The sequence below is a fragment of the Gymnoscopelus braueri genome (genome assembly GCF_963280865.1).
Source record: "Gymnoscopelus braueri genome assembly, chromosome: 10".
Classification (NCBI taxonomy): domain Eukaryota; kingdom Metazoa; phylum Chordata; class Actinopteri; order Myctophiformes; family Myctophidae; genus Gymnoscopelus; species Gymnoscopelus braueri.
This window is the reverse complement of record NC_137611.1, coordinates 21,805,470-21,831,121: the sequence shown is the minus strand read 5'-3', so window position 1 is coordinate 21,831,121 and position 25,652 is coordinate 21,805,470. Positions and strand designations below refer to the sequence as shown.

Here is a 25,652-nt window from a genome sequence, read left to right as displayed (position 1 = left end):
CAGGCTGTACGGACCAGACTTTGTCAAACCTGGATTTGACTTAAATCCAGGCTTATTTAATTCTCCTTTCGTGTAATAGGCCCCGGCTGGTCTACAAATGACCTGGCATCTGTTTACATAACATGCTATCTAAATTACATTTTAGCCTTTGCAAAAGGCTCCATTATGTCTGGAGTTTATCCAGACATAATATACATAAAGCGACAGTAAAAGTGTAACATTCCCATTCTCTCAGAAAGAGGGTGTGTGTGCCAGAATCAAGGAACTAGCAAATTAACATGAGTGGCCGTGGCTGCATATCATTGAGGGGTCACACAAAAAGGGCGGAATCCCCCAAAATAGGAGAAATGGAAGAACAGGAGTTGTCCAGGAGAAATGGTCAAATAACAGGGGTCTCCTGGTGAAAACAGGAGAGTTAGCAGGTATGATTGTCAGCGGGAACTACTACTACTATGTATTATTGATGTTAGTACCGGCCCGTACCCGTGTGGGTAACATTTGCGGTCAACGGCCGCCGTTCACGTCATATTGCGCACAATGCCTATCATTCAACACATGCATGCATGCACACACAATATAAATGTGTTTTTGGATTCTCACAAAGGTTTCCTTGTCAATAAAAGGTATTTATTATATTATTTAGTCAAAATCAACAAGCACTTTCCATCATTCAGATACATTATACAAAATTAGTCATTGAAATAGGCCAAGTACACAATGCCCTTAATCAGAAATAAGAGGCACATTGAGTTTTTCAACTGCAGTCTCATTAAACATGTGACATTAGTTTATCATTACAGCAAGGGCTCCACACATACAGAAATTATGTTACACAATTATTATGGCTCTGAATGCGCACATGTCAGTCTATACTGTACCACAGCAGCAAAACACACACAGGTTCACTGGAAGTACAGTAGCAGTAGTCACACCAGATTAGTTCAGCCTACAGATGATGTGCCTACTGTAGGTCCAAAGACACGTGTACCTACAGTCAATCTCTAAATGTTGCGCTCAGAAGCGCCTGGAATGGAAATGTTCCGGACCCACAATTTTGATCACGTTAGTTCATTAGGTTCATTGTGAGTCAACATTGTCACAGTGGTTCTATGGTGGTATGGTTAATATGGTGGTAAGTAAATGTTTTGCTAAATGCTCTGAAGAACTGCTAATCAAAAGGGTGTAAAAGTGCAAGAGAAGTATTCATGAAAGAGGAAGATTTCTGAAAATAGCTAGATGAAAATATGAGATAAGGAGGTCATGTCAGCTGTCAGCAAAAAGGAAGGCAGAAGTATGAATAGGAGTGGCCCTGATCATAGAGGATTTACACTCTAAAAGGCCCTGAAACACTGAATCAGACGTCAATGTCAATGGCACTTTCAATGCGTCGGGGCCTTAAGAGGAGATAAGCATCCTACTGGTGGAGGTTGTGGCCAGCCGTGCTCAGAGTTTCACAGCTTGGCCTTGCCTGGTGTCAACTGGAGGCTCTGTAGTTTCATGGCCATGCCCATGTTACCCGTGATTTTAAGCTTCCCCTGGAAGAACGCCTGAGAGGACAGAGAGAAAGATAACGTTAAGTCAGCAGTGAAAGAGAGAGGGAAAAAAAGCATTTGAAGGACTCTTGTCACATGTAAAATTGTGAAGATGAGGATTCTACACAATGTAAAAATCTATTGGAAAACGCACTCGCACACACACACACACACACACACACACACACACACACACACACACACACACACACACACACACACACACACACACACACACACACACACACACACACACACACACACACACACACACACACACACACACACACACACACACACACACACACACAATATTGCAGAAATGTATGTAGAAAGGGTCAAGATGTTCAGTTACTTGAAATAAAAAAGGTTGAGAACTACTGCTGTACAGTAGAGTTTACTGACAATAAATAAACCAACATGAAGCCATCCTCTTAATGAGAGAGGTGACTGGATGATGACACCTGTAGTCCTGTAGCAGAGGCCCTCAGATTTTGAGATACCCCCACCCGAGTTAGAACAAAACACAACCATGTTTTTTCTTATCTTTAGGGTCTCCCATTAATGAAATGGATTGTTGTGAAATTTTATTTTGGGGCAAAATTAGTTTTTTTGGCTATTCTTTAGAACTACCCCAATCTCTGAAAAAGGCAAATCCGAATAGGGCAAAGGTGACCAAATATGCTATAACTTGAGAATGCTCACTCTTATCTTCATCAAATTTGCTGAGGTATGAACCAGGTGTCTACCCTACATCACCAAAGAGTCAGAATGTAATTTACATAAAGAAATACTGAAATATAGTCCTTTAAACATACCTTTAGTTTAGGCGGAAATTGTACTTTTGTAGTGAGGACTCCTCTACTTTCCCTCATTTAGAAAAACAACATACGTTTATGTCAAATAAGCTGTTACTGCATAGCCTAAGATGCTATTAAACAATAACCAGTGGTTGTGTGGAGAGATCTAGTACAGTTTTATTGCAAATGAGACTTCTTTAGACACCCCTAATCACAGTATTCCATTTGTGTAATGCTTCTCTGTGTTGAGGCCTGCAATTCTCAACAAAATCAATTAATCTATGCACCTTTGGTTTGGATGTGTATATAAAAAAGTTCTTACTGAAATCATAAATTCATATTTCCTAATGACATGGCTTCATGTTGCCCCTGCCACACACAGCAATCATGTGTGAGTGTGATTGAATACGGTGCTGTACTTTGCTCACATACATAATTGCCTCAACATTGCCCCAAATTTTACTGGAACAAGGCTTCAAGATATTCTCAAAACACAACAAAACTAATAGTCACAAATTCCAATTTGCAGTAATTCAGAAGGTGGTGGCAGAGAATATTGTCAGTTGATAGATAGTATTGTTTTCAATATTGAAAGGTTTTGGATTGCTCTGTGGATCAAATTTAGCCCAAACTAAATTCATCTTTGACTATACACCCCACCCCAAAAAAATGTCTTGCATTATGAACCAATCTCTCTGCGTCCCTCACCTTACCCACCCAACTTCATAACTCCTCCCCTACAGACACGAGATTATTTATTTTTTTAGCGCAGTGTCATCTTGTAGATACAAGATTTTGAAAAACATTAAATAGATGTTTTAACACATTAGGAAGGCAATCAGTGTGAGTGTGCAAAGAGGGGTGGGGGTGGTTATGGAGGTTAGTGTAGAGCTGTCAGAACCGAGTATCTACTGGGTGCCTAGACAGAGGGGAGTATGGGGGGTGGGTCTGGTCTAGAGTTTAGTGGGCCTAGGGTTCCCCTCAGGTGGGTAGAGGGGAGTATGGGGGTCACTGGATTGCTCCCTGGGCACTTGGAGCGCAGAAGAGCAAAGTTAGGAGCCAAGGAGACCCTGAGTTTCTCCTCTCCCCCATGTCCGATGTGCAAAATCTCCAATAGAAATTATACGCCATTTCAACGAAATTTTTGCAAACGATACATGAAAGATAAATTTGTATCTTTGCCAGATCTCACTCCAAGTGGCTTAGGGAGCCTGCGCTCTCTTCGTTCTCAGCTCCTCCAAAAGCAAATTAGCATTTGGGATGCAAACGATTTCTAAGTCACGGCACGCTGGAGGACGGAGTGAGGAGGAGGCAGAAATTAAGGTATTGGAATTTAGCTAATGCGTGAGGCTGAGAGGAGTGTCCCTATGTCGCCTGGCTCACTGGATAGTCCCACTGGTCCCAAGTGGACCTCCACGCTGGCTCCCGAGATAGGCACCCCCGAGATAGGCTCTCTTGAGTTAGCATAGGTAGTGAGGACAGTCCCCAGTGGTGGTGGTTGTAAGACCTCCACATATTGCAAGACTGTGTCATATAAATATGTATATATGTTGGCCCCAAATGGACCTCCTGGCGGGTCTGGCTGGCTCCTATGCCCGAGATAGGCGCTCGTGAGTGGGCATAGGCGTTCGTGAGGAGGGTCAGCCCCTCCATAGTGGTGGTTGTAAGACCTCCACGTGGTGGTGCATGACTGTGTGTCAGGCAGACAAGGGTGTATGTCGGACTGGCTCACAGGAGAGTCAGTGGTGGCTGACCATTAATCCAAAATAAAGACATGTGAAATTAATTTTGCACCAAAACCTCACACAACTACTAGTCTCAGGAATAAGGAGATGTTTGTGACAAGCACATCTGCACCTTATCCACGCCACACTCCTCCACCACCCCTGCCTAGACACCCAGACACTAGATACATGTTGTGATAGCTCTGTACTGACTTGCACACCCTCTCTAGGCCCATAAGGGGCCATTTCTCTCATTTGTGTAATATTCCCAGTCTATCACATTGGCAGCCATGTTTTTACAAATGTCACTGTACCACCCAGTAATAATTAATTTATTCCTTATTGGTATCAAAAGAAAGCTTCTTGTGAATGTGAATTACATGTATAGGTGATGAATTCACCAATCCTGGGCATTATGGCATGTAGAAAAGGGAGACATGTCAAATTACATTGTTAAATATGCTTATAGCCAATTGCTTTAATATATAATTGTACTTATAATCACTTGACTATAATTTATATATGCTAATTGGATTCCTAGATCACCAAAACATGGGGTTAGGCACCACAATTACTTGTGTAGGGCAAATAATGAAGGAGTAATGGTCTTTTAAGGAACTGGTGGCGGCCATCTTGGAAATTTGACATTTCTAATGATCAGATTTTGGTAAACTTTTGATATGTTATTAAGTACACCTGATACTACAATAAACCATTGAGAAACCTTTTGTTCTAATAATTTTTGGGTCAAACCATATTTGCACCCGCCTATAATGTTTTATTTCCAGAGAAGGGGTATGTCTAAAGAAGTCTAATTTGCAATAAAACTGTACTAGATCTCTCCACACAACCACTGGTTATTGTTTAATAGCATCTTAGGCTATGCAGTAACAGCTTATTTGACATAAATGTATGTTTTTTTCTAAATGAGGGAAAGTAGAGGAGTCCTCACTACAAAAGTACAATTTCCGCCTAAACTAAAGGTATGTTTAAAGGACTATATTTCAGTATTTCTTTATGTAAATTACATTCTGACTCTTTGGTGATGTAGGGTAGACACCTGGTTCATACCTCAGCAAATTTGATGAAGATAAGAGTGAGCATTCTCAAGTTATAGCATAGTTGGTCACCTTTGCCCTATTCGGATTTGCCTTTTTCAGAGATTGGGGTAGTTCTAAAGAATAGCCAAAAAAACTAATTTTGCCCCAAAATAAAATTTCACAACAATCCATTTCATTAATGGGAGACCCTAAAGATAAGAAAAAACATGGTTGTGTTTTGTTCTAACTCGGGTGGGGGTATCTCAAAAACTAAGGGCTTTTTTGAGGACTTGCTACAGGACTACTGGGGGGGGGGGTTAATAGGGTCCCTAAAAACTGGGACACATTCTGGTACGTGGCCTCAACCCCATCCCACTGTTGAAAATGGCTCACAGGCAAACAGGATACTGTGTGCGAAACAGTAGAAAATAGGTTGTTGCAGTGGAGCTTTTCCAGCAAACATTTAAAAGATAATATAAGATTAGATAAACCTTTATTGATCCCTAGGCTAGCTAGAGGGACATTCAGGTGTCATAGCAGAAACAGCAGTAAGAATGAAACACAGGAGAGGTACAGCTGAGTAAGTAAGAGTCAAGAACCAAACTAAGATGAATTCACATGAAATCACAATCTGTGAATGACTCCTACATAGCATCTCTCAGAGTGTAAAGATTTACAACCCTAACCCTAAGACATTTTTAAAACTCTCTGTTATCATCATCTGTTTTGTCATCATGAACAGATGGCCGAGGCAGATAGAAATGAAAGGACACAGGAGAGGTTGTCTCAATAATAATGACTGCATCTCCAGGAGTCAGCAAGTCTCTGTGAGCATAAACAGCTCCATAGGTTCGTAGGTTCTGTTGGCTATGGGTGTAACATTTAGTTGGTCAAATCTAATGTGGACTGGAGGAGGGGCTGTAAATGATTGTTGCTACCTGCCCCCCCCCCCCTCATTTTTCTTATTCTAAGGCGCAGAGGCTCAAAAGTCTGCTAAAACGATCTTTATAATGGGTACATAATCAAAATGCCAGACGGTGTCTCTCCTCCCTAGTGTGCTCGCTAAGTTCAGCGAACGGAGACAGAGATGTGGAGGCCTAGAATTTGATCTGCATGACAAAGAGCGGAGCACAGCTTTTAGAAAATTAGTAAAATCCAACAAAGTGCTCCTTGGCTCCAAGGATGATCATATTAATGCAGAACACGATAGCGATTAGCAACCAAGGCACTCTTGTTGTGGGTGTTTATTTGTATGACTAGTTCATTACCCTTTGTGACGCATTACCAATACAAATAAAGGCTTTTTATTTTTCCACAACAAGAGCGCCTTGGTTGTGGTGGCAAGGACAATTCATACTAATATTCATCTGAGATTATGTGTCATAGACAGCTTTGTAAGGCACAAGTGGTGGGTTGTTTATTCGCAGCTCTGACCTACATCTGTTGGTAACCTCTGAGCTCAGCATGTTTTCTTGTTGGGGTCACAGTTCTGTCACAACCCCATTACAAGCGGCTGACTCACGTGAACCTAGCCCATTTCCAATCTACCGATTATAGGTGCGAGTTAGTGAAACCACCATGAAAGGACTGACCATCTGTTCTTGTGTACTTCTGTAAAGAGTATAAAAGGTCTGTGACACATTTGTATGGGAGTCTTGGGGGCTCTTGAGGGAGACACTAGTCTCTCTATGCTGTGATGACGTCTACACTAAAGAATGGAGTTTGATTCCTGACAGGTGGTCCAGCATCTTCCTGATCTCTGAAACCTACTCAAAAACACTTCCATTACATGATCACTATCTTTTTTGTTTTTGTTTGAATCTCACAGATTCAGGCAAGAATTTTAATGTAGAAAAACAAAGAGCGGAGCGCAGCTTTTAGAAAATTAGTAAAATCCAACAAAGTGCTCCTTGGTACAAGGATGATCATATTAATGCAGAACACGATCGTCTACAATAAAGAATGGAGTTTGATTCCTGACAGGTGGTCCTGCATCTTCCTGATCTCTGTAACCTACTCAAAAACACTTCCATTACATGGTCGCTATATATATATTTTTTTGCTGAGAATTTTAATGGTTACATTTAGGAAAATATCCTGTTTTAAAACGTACCGTCTGTGGATTCATCTTTCCCGTCATCAAAGCCACAAGGTTCTCGTCACCCATTGCAATGGTGCAGTCCGCCTTCTTATCTAAAGGATACAGAAAATAAAAAGGATGGAGAGTGATATTATACCTTTAGTGAGAATATACGGTATTGTGCCGATTTAGTTTTTCTGTTCCTTGCGTTCCACACAGAATGGGGGACAAAAAAAAACATTGAAACATGATCTCTTAAAGGAGGTATAATGCTGTGCGTCACGCAAGCACTCACCACCTTTTATTACAGGTTTTGATATAACGCTGCTGAAAGCCGTAACTTGCTCACACCAACAAAAATCCTTTCATTCTACACTGTTTTTAATGAATATAAAAATGTGATACCCATGAGATAACCACAGGGCCAAGTTCCATTGGTGACATCATCTATGTGGTTTCGACACAACAAGCTCAATAACAGTCAATAATCTACTGGGATCAGTAACTGTTGACCAGTTCATCCTGCACCTGAATTGTAGTGGATCTTTCTTTCTTATTTGTTCAAGACATGCATGTCACTGTAGCTGGAAACGATGAAGGAAAGCAATTCTAGCACAGTAAAGCGCCGTGTCCACCAAGATGTTTTTTTCCAGAGCGCAGCGCATGTTTTTAATTGTTTATAATGGGAGTGCCACGTTTTGGGAATCTCCAGCAGCTTGGTGTGGCGCTGGGCATTGACCTTGCGCTTGCGCGAGCGGCACTTTCCTCTGCCTGCCGAGAGCTAAAACATTTTCAACTCGGGCGCCTGGAAGCGCTCCCAGGCGAGTGCCCCACCGTTTTCAGCCGGGGAAAAAAAAATAAAAAATTCAGTTGACATTATAAGATGTAGGCTACTGTATATGTAGGGCGATTCAAGCCGATTAGCCAGATAACTGATAATTAGTTTAGCCGTCTGAAAGCCTTTTCAATTGTACAGTAAGTCACAACGTTATTAATCTGTGTGTATCGTTTTATTTATTATTTTATTTGGCAGGGACCATGTTCAACATTAGATTGCACCACACTGTAGCTGCAAATCTAATTCTCTTCTGTAGTCCTTCGGCAGGAGACAATAAACACAATATACTGTACATTAACTGAATTAACACAATAGCAAAAGCTTTAAAGTGAAATCAAATGGGATGCCTGGTGGCACAGTCAGTTAGTGCACTAACCACATAAAATAAGTTGGACTTAAATATAAATATAAAGTCTATCCCCATCCCCAGTGAGTAAATACGTGAATATACATCTATCACCAATTAATATATGAATGAATGGATATGTACACTACAGTATCAACAGTAAATATGAAACTAAATATAAATTATGTACAGTGGATTCAACAGTGAATATCTGAATAATATATAATACAGTATGTGAATTGTCTATCAACAGTGAATTTAATGAGTGAGTATAAGCAAGTCTCTCTCTCTCTCTCTCTCTCTCTCTCTCTCTCTCTCTCTCTCTCTCTCTCTCTCTCTCTCTCTCTCTCTCTCTCTCTCTCTCTCTCTCTCTCTCTCTCTCTCTCTCTCTCTCTCTCCTCTCTCTCTCTCTCTCTCTCCTCTCTCTCTCTCTCTCTCTCCTCTCCTCTCTCTCTCTCTCCTCCCTCTCTCTCATCCTCTCCTCTCTCTCTCTCTCTCTCTCTCTCTCTCTCTCTCTCTCTCTCTCTCAGTTTCCAGAGAGAGGTCAGTCTTAGCAGAAGGGTAGAGAACAAGTACAAAACACCTTGACACATTGTGAGCTTAAACTTGTAGATTGTCATGTCATTTTCAGCATGCATCGGTGTCATATGATGAAGTAAAATAATACGATTTTCTAGGACAGCAAAAAAGGGTTTATATAATAAGTGTTTATGTAACCAGTTGTTGACACAGGACCTTTGTGGGGGTTTAATAGTCGTTAGCCAGGTTAGATTTGACATGTTTGTGTCAGGTTGTATCACTGAGAACTTAATGGAAGCAGTCAGATGAAGACAGTGCTTTTTTTTTTATTCCATAATATTGATTTTGTTTCCTGTTTTGATGTACTGGGGCTGCCGCATAAGAGACATTAGAGCATTTAGAGCACATGCAGCCCCCACCTTCACTTAAGTGATTGTGTCTGTAGATTTAAAAAGAGAAAATGCACCAATGAAAAGTATTACAAGATACTAAATACTAACTACAATTGGATCCATTAGAACACAGGACTACGTTTTGCATCCCATTCCTTGTCGCTGCCTTTGAAATTAGCTGCCAGTGGAGTCTTTTTCTTTTTTTTAAGAAATCTCTGCAGCCGTTCACGCAACTCAAAACACGAAAAAACACTAGACAGCGATCTCCCCCCGGATAGCCATCTGAATTCACAAAGCTGCTCACACAGACAGGAGTTGAGGGCATGCCGCGTGTGCTTTGATGCTGTTGATAATTTTTCACCTTCACCTGATTCTGGTTTATACAATAATTGCGTAACTGGCTCTAGGCTCGTGTGTGAGTCGGCGTGACAATTAGGCATGGCTATGAATACTTATAGCTCCCATTGCGCTGAGTGAAGACTATTTATGAATCTCACGTTCCAAGGGTTATATACGGTTATTGTACCTGTCATACTGTACAACAACACACACAGACTGGAAATATGCTTGGTTGGGTGCATTACTCCAACTTGCCTACTGAAAGACACAAATGTTATGTAGTATTCTGTAACAAGTTTGTTATATGCTAACATTAACATTTAGCACATTGTTGAGATGCTGGACAGACTGGGAGGGGTTGAGGAGGTGGGCAAAAGTTCAATGAGTTGCCAACCACCGTCGTTTGTTTTTTAAGTAGAAAAGTAGACAGAAAGTGTACACCCTGTCCTCCAGAGGATGAGATACTAAGCACCTATTGGTTGTTGACACGGCCCACATCATTGAACTTCACATGAGTGCGCCACAACTCTACCAAGTCTCTCACGATTTTATTCTGACTTTGGAGATTTGTCTGCACAGTGAAATCACTTGACAATGTGTTTGATGCAAGGCCGGCATTAGGTGTTTCTGTGTGCCAGCATGAAGTTAACAGTATAAGTGTTGTCTATACTGGCACACAGTAACACCTAAATTAAACATATTAGGCTAAATTAATTAATGTTATTGCCTTTAGCTGTGTTTACCATCTATGACATGTCAAAATGTCCACTATGAAAGGGCCCATTAGATTGGACATGGTTATATCTATATATTTTAGTGCAAAGATATACACCTCATTACACACACACACACACACACACACACACACACACACACACACACACACACACACACACACACACACACACACACACACACACACACACACACACACACACACACACACACACACACACACACACACACACACACACACACACACACACACACACACACACACACACACACACACCTGTATCATTGGTGACGGAGCCCTTGCCATTTTTGACATCCACTACCCAAACTCCCTCTTTCCCATCAGGTCCATCCTTGACCTTAAACGCGAACACCCCCCCAATCTTCTTGACAAACTGCTCTCCTTCCTGAAGGGGGGGGGGGGGGGGGGAGGAGAGAGAGAGAGAGAGAGATTGGAGAGGGTGAATTATGTTCTCCTGAACGTCAAGGCCAGAGCTAAAAGCTTTTGTGCTCTTTGTTATTGGATGCCGTTTTACCTCTTGCAGTTTTTTCTCAATCTCCTGGAAAACAGCGTAGGCTTTAAAGTCCTCCAGACCGCTGGCTGCAGCGGTAGCAACAGCAGCGACACGGGGCCTGTGGACAACAAGGTTATTACGACCATTAGATAAGGATGTACCTTTGTGTGACCTTTAAGTCCATGTTGGTGATCTCTCTTGTGTGTGTGTGTGTGTGTGTGTGTGTGTGTGTGTGTGTGTGTGTGTGTGTGTGTGTGTGTGTGTGTGTGTGTGTGTGTGTGTGTGTGAGTCAGAGAGAGACAGATAGTTAGAATTTCAACAAGCATTTTTCTCGCTAATTCAAGAGACTGCAGCAAACAATTACCAACACAAACCATGGCAAAACACACTTGATATAAATATGCCCAAAATGCATTCATTAATTTCAATGAATTAAAGCCCTCATAAATAAAACCTCCTCTATCACTCCATAAGCCCACACACACTTTAAAAAATCACACCCAGTGTGAAGTGGGCGGTGTCTTGCTAGCTAATCACAATACTGAATGGAGTCAACCAAACCCTTTCCACCCACAATGTGTGATTCACTTAAAAAAAAAACATAAATGTGTTTTTTTTAAGTGCATAGTCCTATTTATAGGGCTATGCACATGTGTCATGTTTCACTAGCCAATCACAGTCCTGAATAGACTGTGATTGGCCAATCACGGTGCAGGGTTAGGGGGGTACACTGGTGGCCAATCACAGCACAGGATTGGGGGGTGCAAATATCCAAACCTCACATATAGGGACGGTTTCACCGCCCAAAAAGGTAGGGTAAGACATATTGTTTGGTTAAAACAAAAGGTTTTTTATTAAAAGGTTAAAGCTCTATATTCTGATAGTAATCATTGCTATAGAGTGTTCTATAAACAGAAAACAAATTTTCAGGTAGGTGACAAAGCCAATCAGGAGAGAGTACCCATTTATCATATATCACAATACATTTTTACTTACCCTACCTCATTAACCACTTAAACCCCTCTATATCTAGCAAATATATAATGAGGCAATGGTTTGGATTTCAATTGAAGATACAATAAGTTTATTGTCATATGCACAGTAAAACCACAGGTGTTCACATCACGCAATGAAGTTCTTACTTTGCCTTCACACCTACTGTAATGATATAGGATCACTAACTATATAACAAGCTAAAAAGATCAAAAGAGCAGAGAAGCAGTCAGAATATTGCACAATTATACAAAAGCTGTAAAGCAGCAGTTCATGAGTGGCCTAGGTAGTCAATAATTAAAAGTACGCATGTAAATGTGTGTGTGCGTGCGGACGTGTATGTGTGCGTGCGTGCATATGTTCATGTGTGTAGGTGCATGTTTGCATGTGCGTTTATGTGCGAGTCTGAATGTCCATTAAAGCGCAGCTCACAGTTCAGCGATGGGGAGGGGGGAGGAAGGGGGAGGAAGTGGGAAGAGGGGTGTTTTGGTGTTTCTGAGAGGCACTCATGAGCCTGATGGCCTGTGGGTAGAAATGTTCTTTCAGTCTAGTTGTCCTGGACGTAAAACTCCTGTAGCGTTTGCCTGATGGCATCAGTGTGAAGAGGCAGCGTTGCGGGTGAGAGCTGTCCTGTCCCTGATGATGTTACGTGCTCTCCTGGTGCCCCTCCTGTGATAAGTGTTGTGAATTGAGGGGGAAGGTTGCTTCACAGATGTACTGAGAACTTAAGTCTTGATCACAACTGAAATCTCTGTGGTTGGCAATGATTTAGTCTTCGCCATGCTAGCACGGCAATAGCTTCCAAGGCTATTGAACACAAGTGTTCCAATAAAGAGGTAGGTCGAGGCAGCATATAGTCAGGGTTGTTCATACACCAAAGACAACCCACAGAATACATGGAGCCTGTATTGTGCAGAGAATGACAATACTGCAGCACAAAATGTCCTTTAAGATATGCTGAGCATTGTGAAATGCTTTACACACAGCATTGCCATGAATACATTTCACGTTCCAGTTAAAAGGGCTGGAAAACCAGAGAGAGATAGAATCGGAGCACTTTCATGTATGAAGGCAATGGTTTGGATTTCAATTGTTGCAGGTTAGTCTTCAGGCCTGAACTCATTTTGCACATTCTGCCTTCCTTAACCAGCTTCAGTGTGTGATCATATGGGTGGTCCGTCCAGCATTTTTCTCCTCTCACGGGTAATGAGAACATCAGTGGCGTCACTGCGTCTCACTATGATGTAATCGATCAAGTGGCAGTGTTTGAAGTGGGGATGCATCTAAGAGGTTTTGTATTTGTTCTTCTGCTGGAACAGCATTCCCTGCTCCCTTATGGTCTCACTAAGCAGTTAAACCTTGCTTATTTTACCCTCTTTCCTTCAATGTTTCAGTAGCGCAACAAAGGATGCACAATTAGTAGTTATTAGTTATATTTCCATTTAAACATACATTCCATCAGGAGTTTGAAATAGAACCCTGCAACATTATTACATCAGAAAAATGGCAAACCAAAAGACATGTACTGTATGTGGCTTTATATTTCTGGGTTGTTATGATTGTAATATGGGCATATTGATTTGGAGAGTTACGTTGTTCTCACACTAGCAGCAACCTTTTAACACTTCCCTTTCCTTTACTAGGTGTTGCTTGAAACACTTCAACGGTGACCCGGCAGTAATGTAGGTGGCCACAATTGGTCATTTTGTAGTGAACGTCACAGTCTTCGAATGCTACATAGTCTGTAACTATGCCCCCTGAAATCTGCCACAGGAAGCTGTCATCCGTTTCTCATTTCCGTTCAATGGAAATATATCTTCAAATATCTTCAAAATATTTTTTAGAATTTCCATTTCTTCTAAGCAGCAAGCTAGATACCCTTTGACTAATTTGATTTACAGTAGGAATTATTTACGTGACTGCAAAGGCGAAATGGAAGTGGGGGGAAGCAGTCACTTGCTTTATAATCTAAATCTGTACATATTCAGGGTTTCTGTTGCATCGACTGTTAGGCAGACACACACATTTGAAAATTGTGTGCGCCAGCCAGTCTTGAGAGACTAGTGTGAATTCAGCAACAGACCTCGTTTCTCTGTCTACTCAAAAGGTGCACTTATGCACTTGACAGAACATTTTTGGGCCGTGTCGAACTGCATGAACTTGCATGGTTGCCTCCACCGTTTGTGTGTGAACGTGTGTGTGAATGGTTGGACAATGGCGCTAAAGAAATGCAGGAGAGTTGGCCTCAATTTGTCAATGAGGCCAAAAGAAAAGAGAATCAAGAGGTTATATTCAAGGTTGTACATGTGCACCAAAGACGACCCATAGAATACAGGGAGACAATTTCAACCTACAGACCACTGTGCAGAGGATGACAATACTGCGGCACAAAATGTCCTTTTAAGACATGTCGAGCATTGCAAAAATGCTTTTCATAGAGCATTACCATGAATTTCACATTGCAATTCTAAGGTCTGGGAATCCAGATTGCCCTCGTAATCTCTTGCCCCTGGGATTTAGCATACATCTGGATAATAGAATGCATGGTGACTTTAATTTGACACTATTCAAAACGCCCCATCCCCCTTTGCTACATCATGTCAGCAAAGCAGCTCTCGTGATTAAAACCGAACTGACTCTTGTTGCATAAATGGTTATAAAAAGGTGGAAAGAGCAGAGCATAATGCTCATCCTAGTTCATAAATGCGCCCCAGTCATTAAATCCCATACCAGACCACATACAAACTAGGCAAGTGTGCCTTTGACACTGAAACAGACAATGTGTGTCAGTGTCTATCATCTGCTGAAAAGTAATGGTTTTGAAAATACATGTTTTCCACCCGACAGTGAGGATAATTAGCCGCTGTCCTAATAAATCTGACATTGGGTGCGTTCGGAAATACAGCACTGAGCGCACTGACCAATACAAACTAATAGGCGAGTGCGCTCCGGAGCGCAATTTCCAAACGCACCCATTATTACAGGCACAAATTGCACTTGATCACAGAGCAATTTGTGCTGCACTTTTAAGGTACGTGACTCATGCCCCGGGAGAGAAAAGGCATGCGTGATTGCCTAATTTCAACATCTTGGGGAATAATAGCACACAAGGATTCTAGGACCCCAACGGAAACAAGTCCGCAAGGACTTTTTTGGTTGGCCCTTTTAGACAAAAGTATTATAAATGTAACTGTGTTGTTTTACTTCTTTTGCCTAATAAAATTTTCAATCAAAAAAAGGCTACAAATTGTACCAGTGTTTGAGAAAAGTGAAAACAGCAAATGAAACAACAGCACCAATATATATACATTATATTAATTAAGAAATATCTATTGGCGTCCACCAACATGCAATGAGTTGTCATTTAGACCTTGCTCACCTGGCGTCCTGTGGGAATCCCATCTTGTATAAGGCGACGACCACCGCACCTCCTAAGCCAATGTTGTGCTGCAGAGCGACCTTTGCACCCGGGACCTGCCTCCTGTCAGCCAGCCCCCGTAGCTGCCAACACAGCTCTGCACACTGGGCCAGCCCTGAGCAATATCACACACACACACACACACACACACACACACACACACACACACACACACACACACACACACACACACACACACACACACACACACACACACACACACACACACACACACACACACACACACACACACACACACACACACACACACACACACACACACACACCTTTTAGGACGGTGATTTTATGAATGCTATTTTTAACCCAAAAGCCGAAAATAGCCGATCTATAAGCTCACAACATTGTGAGCTTATAGATCCACTATTTCCGGTGGCGCACGACTAAGCAAATCAACCATAACTCCAACCATAACCCCTAAACCTAACCTCTAAATGTCTAATCCTAACCATAACCTCTTACCCTAACCTCTAAATGTCTAATCCTAACCATAACCTCTTACCCTAAACTCTAAATGTCTAATCCGAAAATGAATCTTTTCCCAATTGTAAGCCCAACTCTAAAAACAACAAATTCTCTAGTGAGAACCAGGGAAATGGTCCTCACAAATAGCCTGGTAAACCCTCTCTCCGGAAATCTCATTTGCATTTGATTTCCGGAAGGGGGGGTTTACCAGGCTACCTCACAAATGGTCTATTTCTCAAATTCCACTATGCTTGCGGAGCCATTTTGACATATAGTAATATATATAAGCACACACAATACACACACACAAACACACATTGCCCTTTGGCCACGTATAGGCAGTGACTCCATCAGGGTCATTGAACTCATCAGCACTTGTTGTAAAACTAGTGCTTTTTTTTTTAAATTATACATCTATAACCCTAACCTAACCCTACCCCTAACCATAAAACCGAAATAAAGTAACAAAAAACGGGGGAAAGAGTACCCAAATCCGCCGAAATCCGCGCGCGCGGGGGAGGGGACGCATGCATGTGTCCGTTGCCTGGTGGGCTAAGCCCCCAACCTAGTAGAGACCTAGCGACGCCTCTGCAAACATACATCAGAACTTATGACAACTGACATTTGCAAGTGGACAATATCCTTTTCAATTAACATGTTATTTCAATACCAATACCATACTAGATAGCAGGCACGCCGATTTATGTGCACGGCCGTGGGGGCTCAACTCGAGCCGCAATAGCCCCGCCCCCCCGCCGCGAGCCGTTTCTCTGTCTGGGCTATTGTTCTAGGTGTCAACGGCGCGTTAACACCTATCTGCGCCCCGCTATAGTAATGGTAATGGTACTGTAAGTTTGAGCCTGACATCTGAGATTCATGAGGGGGCTGACCAATTGAGGGTGGGGGCGCTGGACCCGACGCCCCCACGTCATCGGCGCCCCTGCTAGATAGCTTATTTCAATCTGGGAACCCAAAGCCAAATGAGAATGAAAAACAGCGCCCTCTGCTGTTTGTACTATCTAGCAGAATCTGTTCTTGAGAGATTAGTTTATTTAAGCAATCTGCAAACAGAAACAAAGAGTCCTACCCGGATGACGCGGAAGTCCAACCACTACGCGATTGTATTAGTTAGGATTATATACATACTTGCATGTTTATAATGCATTATAGAATTCATAGAAAGTGTTACCGAAAGTAATAAAAATGTCAAAGCAATGCAAAATCAAGCATGTTTTGTCATTGTCCAGGGTGACCAGAACAGACCACACATCAGACAACTCACAGAGAACTAACATGTAATGCAGCGATTCCCACCCTGTGGGCCGGGGCCCACTGGTGGGCCTTGAAGACATTGCAAGTGCGCCCCCAAATAATTGGCAGAACACAAAAGATTTTATAGATAATATAGTATTAATATAAAAATGGTATGTACGAAAAAAAAAAATAACGTATTTTTTCTTTAAACCTTAAAGGGATATTTCACTTTCAAAAAAACTTTTGGTCATTTTATCATCTACTCAGGCCTTTGTGAGCCCCCCAGACAGTTTTTAAGTGGCTCGATTCAGTATTTACAAACCCATTGTAACTTCAAACTCCATTTTAACCATGTTAGATTCATCAAAAACCCCCGTCCTTGGTTCTGGTGACTCACCCTGCCCCCCTAATACGCGAGGGGGCCGTGTTTTTTCAATTACTTTTTTCATTTATTTTAAATATTTTCTTTTGAAAATTGAAAAAATTAAATAAAATAAATGAAAAAAATAATCGGAAAACACGGCCCCCTCACGCATTAGGAGGGCAGGGTGAGTCACCAGAACCAAGGACTGTGTTTTTGATGAATCTAACATGGTTAAAATGGAGTTTGAAGTTACAATGGGTTTGTATAGGAAGGGTCTGATAGAATGAATATCAAATATATAAATACTGAATCGAGCAACTTAAAAACTGTCTGGGGGGCTCACAAAGGCCTGAGTAGATGATAAAATGACCAAAAGTTTTTTTGAAAGTGAAATATCCCTTTTTTCACTGTGATACCAATAAATAGCAACTTAGGGTATACTAGTTGCACTGATGCAGCACACTTATCTTAAATGCATGCAGCCCACCCATTTTAAATGCATGCAGCCCACCCATTTTAAATGCATGCAGCCCACCTATCTTAAATGCATGCAGCCCACCTATCTTAACATGGCAGATGGGAACGCTTTTGAGATTTTAAAGTGGGCCCCGATCCAGAAAAAGGTTGGGAACTGATGAAACTTTCTCCAATATCTTTCTTAGACAGAGACGGGTGACCAGTTCACACCTCCCTCCCTAATCTTATTGAGGGCCGGGTCCTGTGTTGGCGTTACAGCTAAGCGTTTCATCCCATTTGATTAATGGGCTTTTACATTTCACCATTATCCCTATAATAAGCTAAAGTACTTAAGGGTAAAGACCTCTGGCATGCCGAGACTTCTGCACAGCACAGCACCAATCTGCTCCCACAGGGCTTGCTTGTGTGAATGCAGTTTACAGGGTATAAAGGTCAGTGGGGCTACAGTATGTGATCTGATTTTTGGCCTATCCAGATTGGAATCAGATCATTTCATCAAGTCTGAACAGTAATTATTTTTACAGTACATATGGAAAGTGATCTTTGCTAATCAGATTTGACCCACATTCCTACCAGTGTTGATTTTGTCGACTAAAACTATGTCGAAGATTTTCAGTTGACTATCTTTTTTTCACTGATGAAAACTGAAAACGAAATAAAAACTAAGCTACAATGACTAAAACGAAGACAAAATATATTGACAATTTCGTCAACAAATAAAAACTAGTCCGTGGAGAACAGATCCAGTAGAACTAAGACAAGTTATTTTATGTTTGGTTGCGCTCGGGTGTTGTGCTCTGAAAATAGCCGATCTACAATCTAACAACGCGTCGCTGCGACGCGTTGTTAGATTGTAGATCGGCTATTTTCAGCGTGCAACCAAGTGTAAAATCAACCATTACGACGCCATCACGGCCCGCCAAAATACATTTTAGTCGACTATATCAACTGTAGATTTAGTCGACTAAAATCTTATGATATTTAGTCGACTAAAACTAGACAAAAACTAAAACATTTCAGATGACTAAAATATGACTAAAACTAAATGGAATTTTATTCAAAAGACTATGACTAAAACTGAATCACAATTTTCTGTCAAAATCAACACTGATTCCAACATGGTTTGATTCCTACATCTGATTTCTAAAGATGTGGCTCAGTCTGGACTCTTGGACACTGAAGCCTCATTTATACTTTATCGTACGACGGTGTCAGTCACAGAAAATGTACAGGTCACAATGTGTCGCATCCGTGACGCGTTGCAAGCTTGTAGATGTGCAATTTTCAGCGACTGACACCGCCGTATGACAGAGCATTACTTACGCCTAAAGTATGTTGTTGTTAAGCCATTGGCACACAACCAATGTAGATAAGTCAAACACGAGCCTGCAGTCTGAACAAAGCCTGTGGGACTATTGGAATCCAAGTGAAGAACTGACAGATTTTTAAATGGCCGCTTCACCACAGCGTGCATCCAAAAATGGACAGCAAGAGGCAAGATCAGTAAGCAGTAATTAAGCGTATTTCAAGAACTAGACCAGTGAATTATTACCGAACGTGCCTGTTGCCCTCCCTCCCGGTCATTACGGCCCAACGCTGGTGTGTCAAAGACAGCGGGTCATCGGCACTTCATCACCGGGCAATGACCTGCTGTCCATGCTTCCACCTAGTGGCCCACTGGGGGCAGTGGCACAGGTCTAGCGAGCAGGTAAGGGAAATCCCTCCTAACACCATGACCGGGGAGTCAAGGGTCAGAGCATTAGAGTTAAGATTAGCAGCAAGACGGGGGATCAGCAGACTGATGTCGCACAGAGAGGCGCGGCTTAGCGGACAGGGGGCACCTGGAGTCCGAGCGAGGATGACCCAGAGGAGAGAGAGGAAGGGAGAGATGGGATAGGAGGAGAGATGGGATAGGAGGAGGGACAGGGGCGGGAGGATGATAACGAGACACACACGGTAGACACACAAGTGAGACACACAAGTGAGGTTAGAAGTGGATGAGGAAGGGAAAGGGTCAATTAAAAACCAAACACACACTATAATCTTTTTTTTATTTTTTATAAATATGTATGTATGTATGTATGTATGTACACATACACATACACATACACATACACACAGAGTAATACTGTCACAACCCTGTTGGAGACCCATTTATCACCTCGTCACCCCAGGTCTGTGCATCTATAACCTCTGTGTGTGTGTGTGTGCGTGTGTGTGTGTGTGTGTGTGTGAGAGTGCGTGCGTGCGTGCGTGCGTGCGTGCGTGCGTGCGTGCGTGCGTGCGTGCGTGCGTGCGTGCGTGCGTGCGTGCGTGCGTGCGTGCGTGCGTGCGTGCGTGCGTGTGTGTGTGTGTGTGTGTGTGTGATGGACGAATGGACCTTTACAAGCAAGTGTATATATTTCTGCAGTCATTACCATGACAGGGAATGAGGGACACCCAGCTCTGCAGAGGATCCAGAGTCATCTCAACCCTCCATGTTTTAATATCCAGAGGGATTAGCCACAGGGAAGCCTGGCAAACTCATAGCCGGCTGGCCTCTCACAACATGCAAGCTTAAAGGTCACTTTTACCCAGTTACAATCCTGAAGCTGTCCCTATGAGAGCACTGCCACCTGGTGGCCGCTCATACCACTAACACTCATGTTTGTGAAAAGTTCTGTCATTTTCAGACACAACACACAACCCTACACTGAGTCCCCATTAAGGGCTCTATAATTGGTCCCCTACTTTTTTGCCTCTATACAAAAGATGCACCGCATTTCAAAACACTTTACAAACCATTTTTCAAAACATGCTTCACACAGTAAAAGAAAAAAATCTGGAGTGTTAATTTAACTTTGTGTGTAAGAACGGCCATATACCTCTATCTGTCGACAGAAACCCTGTCTGTCCAAAACCATTACTTTTCAGGAAATGGAAAAAATAACCTGTTATCCAAGGGATGCAATGTAATTTTTGTTAATAGTTTTCATTGGTTAAATATTTATAAAATCCACAGAGAGAATTAACTTCTCAACATGCCGTCCCTAAATTTTGGGCACATCAATATGGAGATACAAGGTTTCTGCCTGACAGCGACAATATAGATGTTCCTGAAGACCAGAGGGAGTTTTGGTGAACAGTACCTGTGGCACCCAGAGGATGTCCTTTAGAGATGAGCCCCCCGCTGGGGTTGACCACAAATTTGCCCCCATAGGTGTTGTCCCCTCTGTCAATCATCTCTCCTGCTGTACCTGAAACGATCACAAAGGACCCCCAAAGTTATACTGTATGTATTTGGCCGCAGACCCCCATTTGAAAAGGTTTGTGCCACGGACCCCATAAGAGAAGATTTGTCACGGTTTGTCAAAAACACATACAGTATAGGATGCAGATAGCTGCATCCCTACACCTATTCACAGTGGTGGAAAAAATACTAAATGTTGTTTACAATACCCTATTGTAGAAATAGTCTGTTACAAGTACAAGATTGGTATTCAAAATTGACTTGAGTAAAAGTACAAAAGTATAAAAGTACTCATTATGCAGAACGTCCCATTTCACAAGTTTTAAAATGAATAACATTTATAAACATCCTTTATACAAAGTGATACGTTGTGAGCTTGTAGATAGTATATAGGTCTGAAGTGCTTTTGTAATAATAATCAAAATATTCAAAGTAACCAGTAACTAAAGTTTTATAATAATAATAGTAATAATAATTGTAGTGGAGTAAAAAAGTACAACATTTGGCTCTGTAGTAGATGTAGTGGAGTAGAAGTAAAAGTATAGACATTTTTAAATACTCCAGTAAAGTAAAAGTACCTCAAAATTGTACTTATAAGTACAGTACTTGAGTAACATGTACTTAAGTTACTTTCCGCCACGGCCTATTCATTATTGTCCAGGCGTCATGAGACTCACCCTCTGGGCACAGCCCCAGTGCCTCGTATGTGATCAGCTCATTGGCTGAGAAGCAGTCGTGCAGCTCGACCACGCTGACGTCGCTGGGCTGCAGGCCTGCCGCCTCGAAACACCTCTTAGCCGCCAGCTGAGTCATGTCATATCCCACCTGGACGGAGGAAAAGACAGAGAGAAATACCATATTGTTGCTGTCGGACAGAAAATCTCCATATATTCTGACTTTTTGTGTTTTTTCGTAAATGAATGCCCTACTTGATCATACCACAGCGTCATACAAAAGCATCAAAAGTAGCAGATCCACAAAGGATCTGCTACTTTTTCTACCGTTGAATTTGAATTCTGAAAAGTAACAGTTTTGGACATATGAGCAGTGGTGGAAAAAGTACTCAAATGTTTTACTTAAGTAAAAGTATCAATACTGCACTGTAGAAGTACTCTGTTACAAGTAAAAGTCCGGAATTCCAAATTTACTTGAGTTAAAGTACAGAAGTATTGGCATCAAAATGTACTTAAAGTACCAAAAGTAAAAGTACAAAATGTTTTGAAAATAGCCGATCTACAAGCTCACAATTGTGAGCTTGTAGATCTGCTATTTTCAAATAGCCTATGTATAAAATAGGGCTAAAGTGGTTAAAGGGATACTTCACTTTCACATAAAATAAACATTAAAAAAAAATGAAAGAAGTTATGGCAAAATAAAGGCCCCCTCACACATTAGTAGGACACTCTAATGCGTGAGGGGGCCATGAATTTTCCATTACTTTTTTCATTTATTTTTTATATATTTTTTAAATGTTTCCCCGGCCCGAAAGTGAAGTATCCCTTTAATGTATGTTTCGTAATATCATAATTTATATCTGAAAAGTAACTAGTAACTAAAGTTTTCACGTAATTGTAGTGGAGTAAAAGTACAATATTTGCCTCTGAGATGTAGTGGAGTAGAAGTAAAAGTATTGGAAATTGGAAATACTCAAGTAAAGTACAAATACCTCAAAATTGTACTTAAGTACAGTACTTAAGTAAATGTACTTAGTTACTTTCCACCACTGCATATGAGGTTTCCATCTGACAGAGACGATATATCGATTGCGTGAGGGGTTGTATATCGTCACTGTCGAGCAAGAACCTTGCATTCCTTATCCCATTAACATAAAGTAAAGCCCTACTTTGGTCGTACAAGAGTGTCCCGCAAGAGAGGCGAAAATAGCCGATCTAAAAGCTCACAAAGCGTCGTGATGCAACGCGTCGTTGTGAGCTCCGGGCAGAGAGAAGGGAAGACGGGACAACCCCTAATTCTCACCATCTTCATGCAGCTGTTTTCTTCAAACGTGGAGGCAAGGTCTGTTACCATCTCCTGGGCCAAGATCTCCACGGCCTGGCCCTCCAGACCGTGGCTCCTCACAAAGGCCTCACTGGCCAAGACTGCTGCTCCAGCGCCATCTGAGGTAGGGCTGACAGCAGAGATACAGGGTTGGGTCAGTGTGGTCATGGACGGTGAAGCTAGGAGTTAAACACATACATTAAAGCGGGCCATATACAGTACCGGCCAAGACGTTATGTCACGGTTAAGAACCACAGATGAACACGAGCCCCAACATCATCAGTATGCTCAATAACATCCTCCCATGTACGTCTTTTTATGGTACTCACTCCACACCCACTTGACTGCCTGGTGAGCTACAGTACTGTACTCCAAAGCATGCACAGCTGCAGTAGCACGTGGGAACAAACAATAGAGCTACAGTACTTGTGCTAATGATATACGTTGATCTATAGAGAAAACACTAGGAAAAAACATTCCATTAGCCACAACATTCACCACCGCTCATACCCACAATAATACTCATTGAGTATCTATATTTATATCTGCAATAATTATTCAGCTTGAAAAAATGACCAGTCTCCTCCTTCCAATTTAAAAAAATATATATAACAATCAAAGTAGTCTGAACAATTGGGAGTATATCTATTCAGAATCTATGCAGAATCTCTTGTTAACGCGACACATGAGCAGTCTCTCAAAGTTTGTATTGGATAGGCAGTTCCGTTTGGCACTGAAAACATCCTTGCCAACGCCGAAAAGCCACTCACATGCAGCACTGGCTGGGACACCAGTGTTATTTTACCATTATTGTGTTCTGGTACAAGAACACAGTACTGGTAAAATAAATCATGTTATTGCCCAAATTTGTAGTTTGTAGCTTGAGTAGTTAAACTACAAAAAAGTAGTTGAACTACTCAACGTGCCACACAAATATGAATGTAGTTGAACTACCAGCAAGCTACAGTAAATGTAGATAAACTGTGTGGTTCAACTACAACTACATACATTTAATTCTCCCCAACACTGATGAGCACTGCTAGCCTGGCATGGCCAGACTAATATCACTGCGTAGATATTAGTCTGGGATCTCTGTGTGGAACCTGCATTTCCGAGGGGCAAATAAAAAAAATGCCTCTGGTGATAAACCCGCCCCCATATTTGCATACTGGGCTCTGATTGGTCCCTCACAACTTCGGAGGGAGAGAAATAAAATCTCTATTGAGAGGGGCCAGACCTAATCTGCCAAGGGCAATTTTTTGCAATGGCAGATTTGTCTGGAACCAGGCTAGAGCACTGCCACTGCAACCAAGAAATACACTAACCATCATTAGTAGCCTGTGGCTTTGATTTGCGAGGCTCTTACCAGCACTGCAGGAGTGTGAGGAACTCAAACACTTTCTTGGAATTAAAGACCTGCTCCAGACTGTACTCATTCTGGAACTGAGAATACCTGCACGCACACACACACACACACACACACACACACACACACATACAATTTCTTACAATAATTTCTCTTCATGCAGCAACATTCAGCTGGACACTTAATTGAATTCCCCAAAACCACCAAAACAACCAAAAGACTGCATACATAAAACTAATAATTCTACAAAACACAAGCAATAGTTTTCACCCAAAACATCCAAGAGAAATTAGCTATGGTCTGATTCTTTTGTTTTCATTGAATTCAATACGATATGTGAATTAGCAAATGTCTGTGCACTTGAATTTTGTATGCTGGGTTTTGAACTTACATTTAACAGATTTGAAAAGATGCTGTTAACATTAAGCTAAATGGACTGTGGACACATTTCTGGACAGATACTTGTAGTCATTTTACACATGTGTATTGTGATGGACAACACAGCCAACTTATTGTAGTGCACAGCATGCTTTTGAATTGTATTCACTGCTTTGAAGAGCACTTTGGAGTTAGTGTCCAAGTGTCCTTGAGCAATGGTTTCATCCACCATCAGTGCGTGTGTGCGTGCGTGCGCGCGACAATGTAAAGCACTTTGGATAAGGTCCTATTCAAATCATTTTACAGTATATAAACACTTTGCCTCAGATGCAAGTAAAGCAGGAAAACACTGAATAACAAACTATGCCTTACGGGTTGTTGGTGGAATGCTTGTGGTTCTTCCACCCGATTTTGGCAAAGTGTTCCGGTTTAGTACCTGGGAAACACACGAACCGCAGATACAAACAATGCGTTTTACATGCTGGGGCTGTACTAACTGAATACTTGAGATGGAACAAAAATGCTGCAATAAGCAACTTACCATATTTCTCCATATGTTCCTTGCCAGCATTGCCAAACATCTGTGCGGCTGCTGGTGCAGCAACCATGCCATGGCGGTTGATCATCACCTCCATGTGCTTGTCCATGGGGTTGGTCCTGTCCATGAACTAACAGGCAGACATTGAAATTATACCTGGGGTATATTAATTAACCACTTGAGCACAATGGTATACTTTGACGTTCAATGGTGTCGCGCAAAAATAGCTGATTTAGCTTTTTCTTTTTATTATTAACTTTTGAAAGATTTTTTACATTTTCCTCATAATGACAT

At 41.7% G+C, this 25,652-nt stretch overlaps 1 protein-coding gene across 1 annotated transcript in view; it reads right to left on the bottom strand.

The window, feature by feature from the left end:
* Positions 1–600: 600 nt before the first annotated feature.
* scp2a (sterol carrier protein 2a) overlaps positions 601–25,652 on the bottom strand; it is a 28,751-nt gene continuing 3,699 nt past the window's right edge. The window contains exons 6-16 of the mRNA XM_080439439.1: positions 25,362–25,488; positions 25,193–25,256; positions 24,443–24,529; positions 23,056–23,206; positions 21,756–21,903; positions 20,978–21,085; positions 15,233–15,386; positions 10,882–10,978; positions 10,623–10,752; positions 7,210–7,289; positions 601–1,547 (exon numbers count right to left, since the gene is read on the bottom strand). Coding sequence (XP_080295565.1) covers positions 1,452–1,547; positions 7,210–7,289; positions 10,623–10,752; positions 10,882–10,978; positions 15,233–15,386; positions 20,978–21,085; positions 21,756–21,903; positions 23,056–23,206; positions 24,443–24,529; positions 25,193–25,256; positions 25,362–25,488 — 1,242 coding nt within the window. The 3' untranslated portion in view covers positions 601–1,451. The remainder of the gene's footprint in view (positions 1,548–7,209; positions 7,290–10,622; positions 10,753–10,881; positions 10,979–15,232; positions 15,387–20,977; positions 21,086–21,755; positions 21,904–23,055; positions 23,207–24,442; positions 24,530–25,192; positions 25,257–25,361; positions 25,489–25,652) is intronic.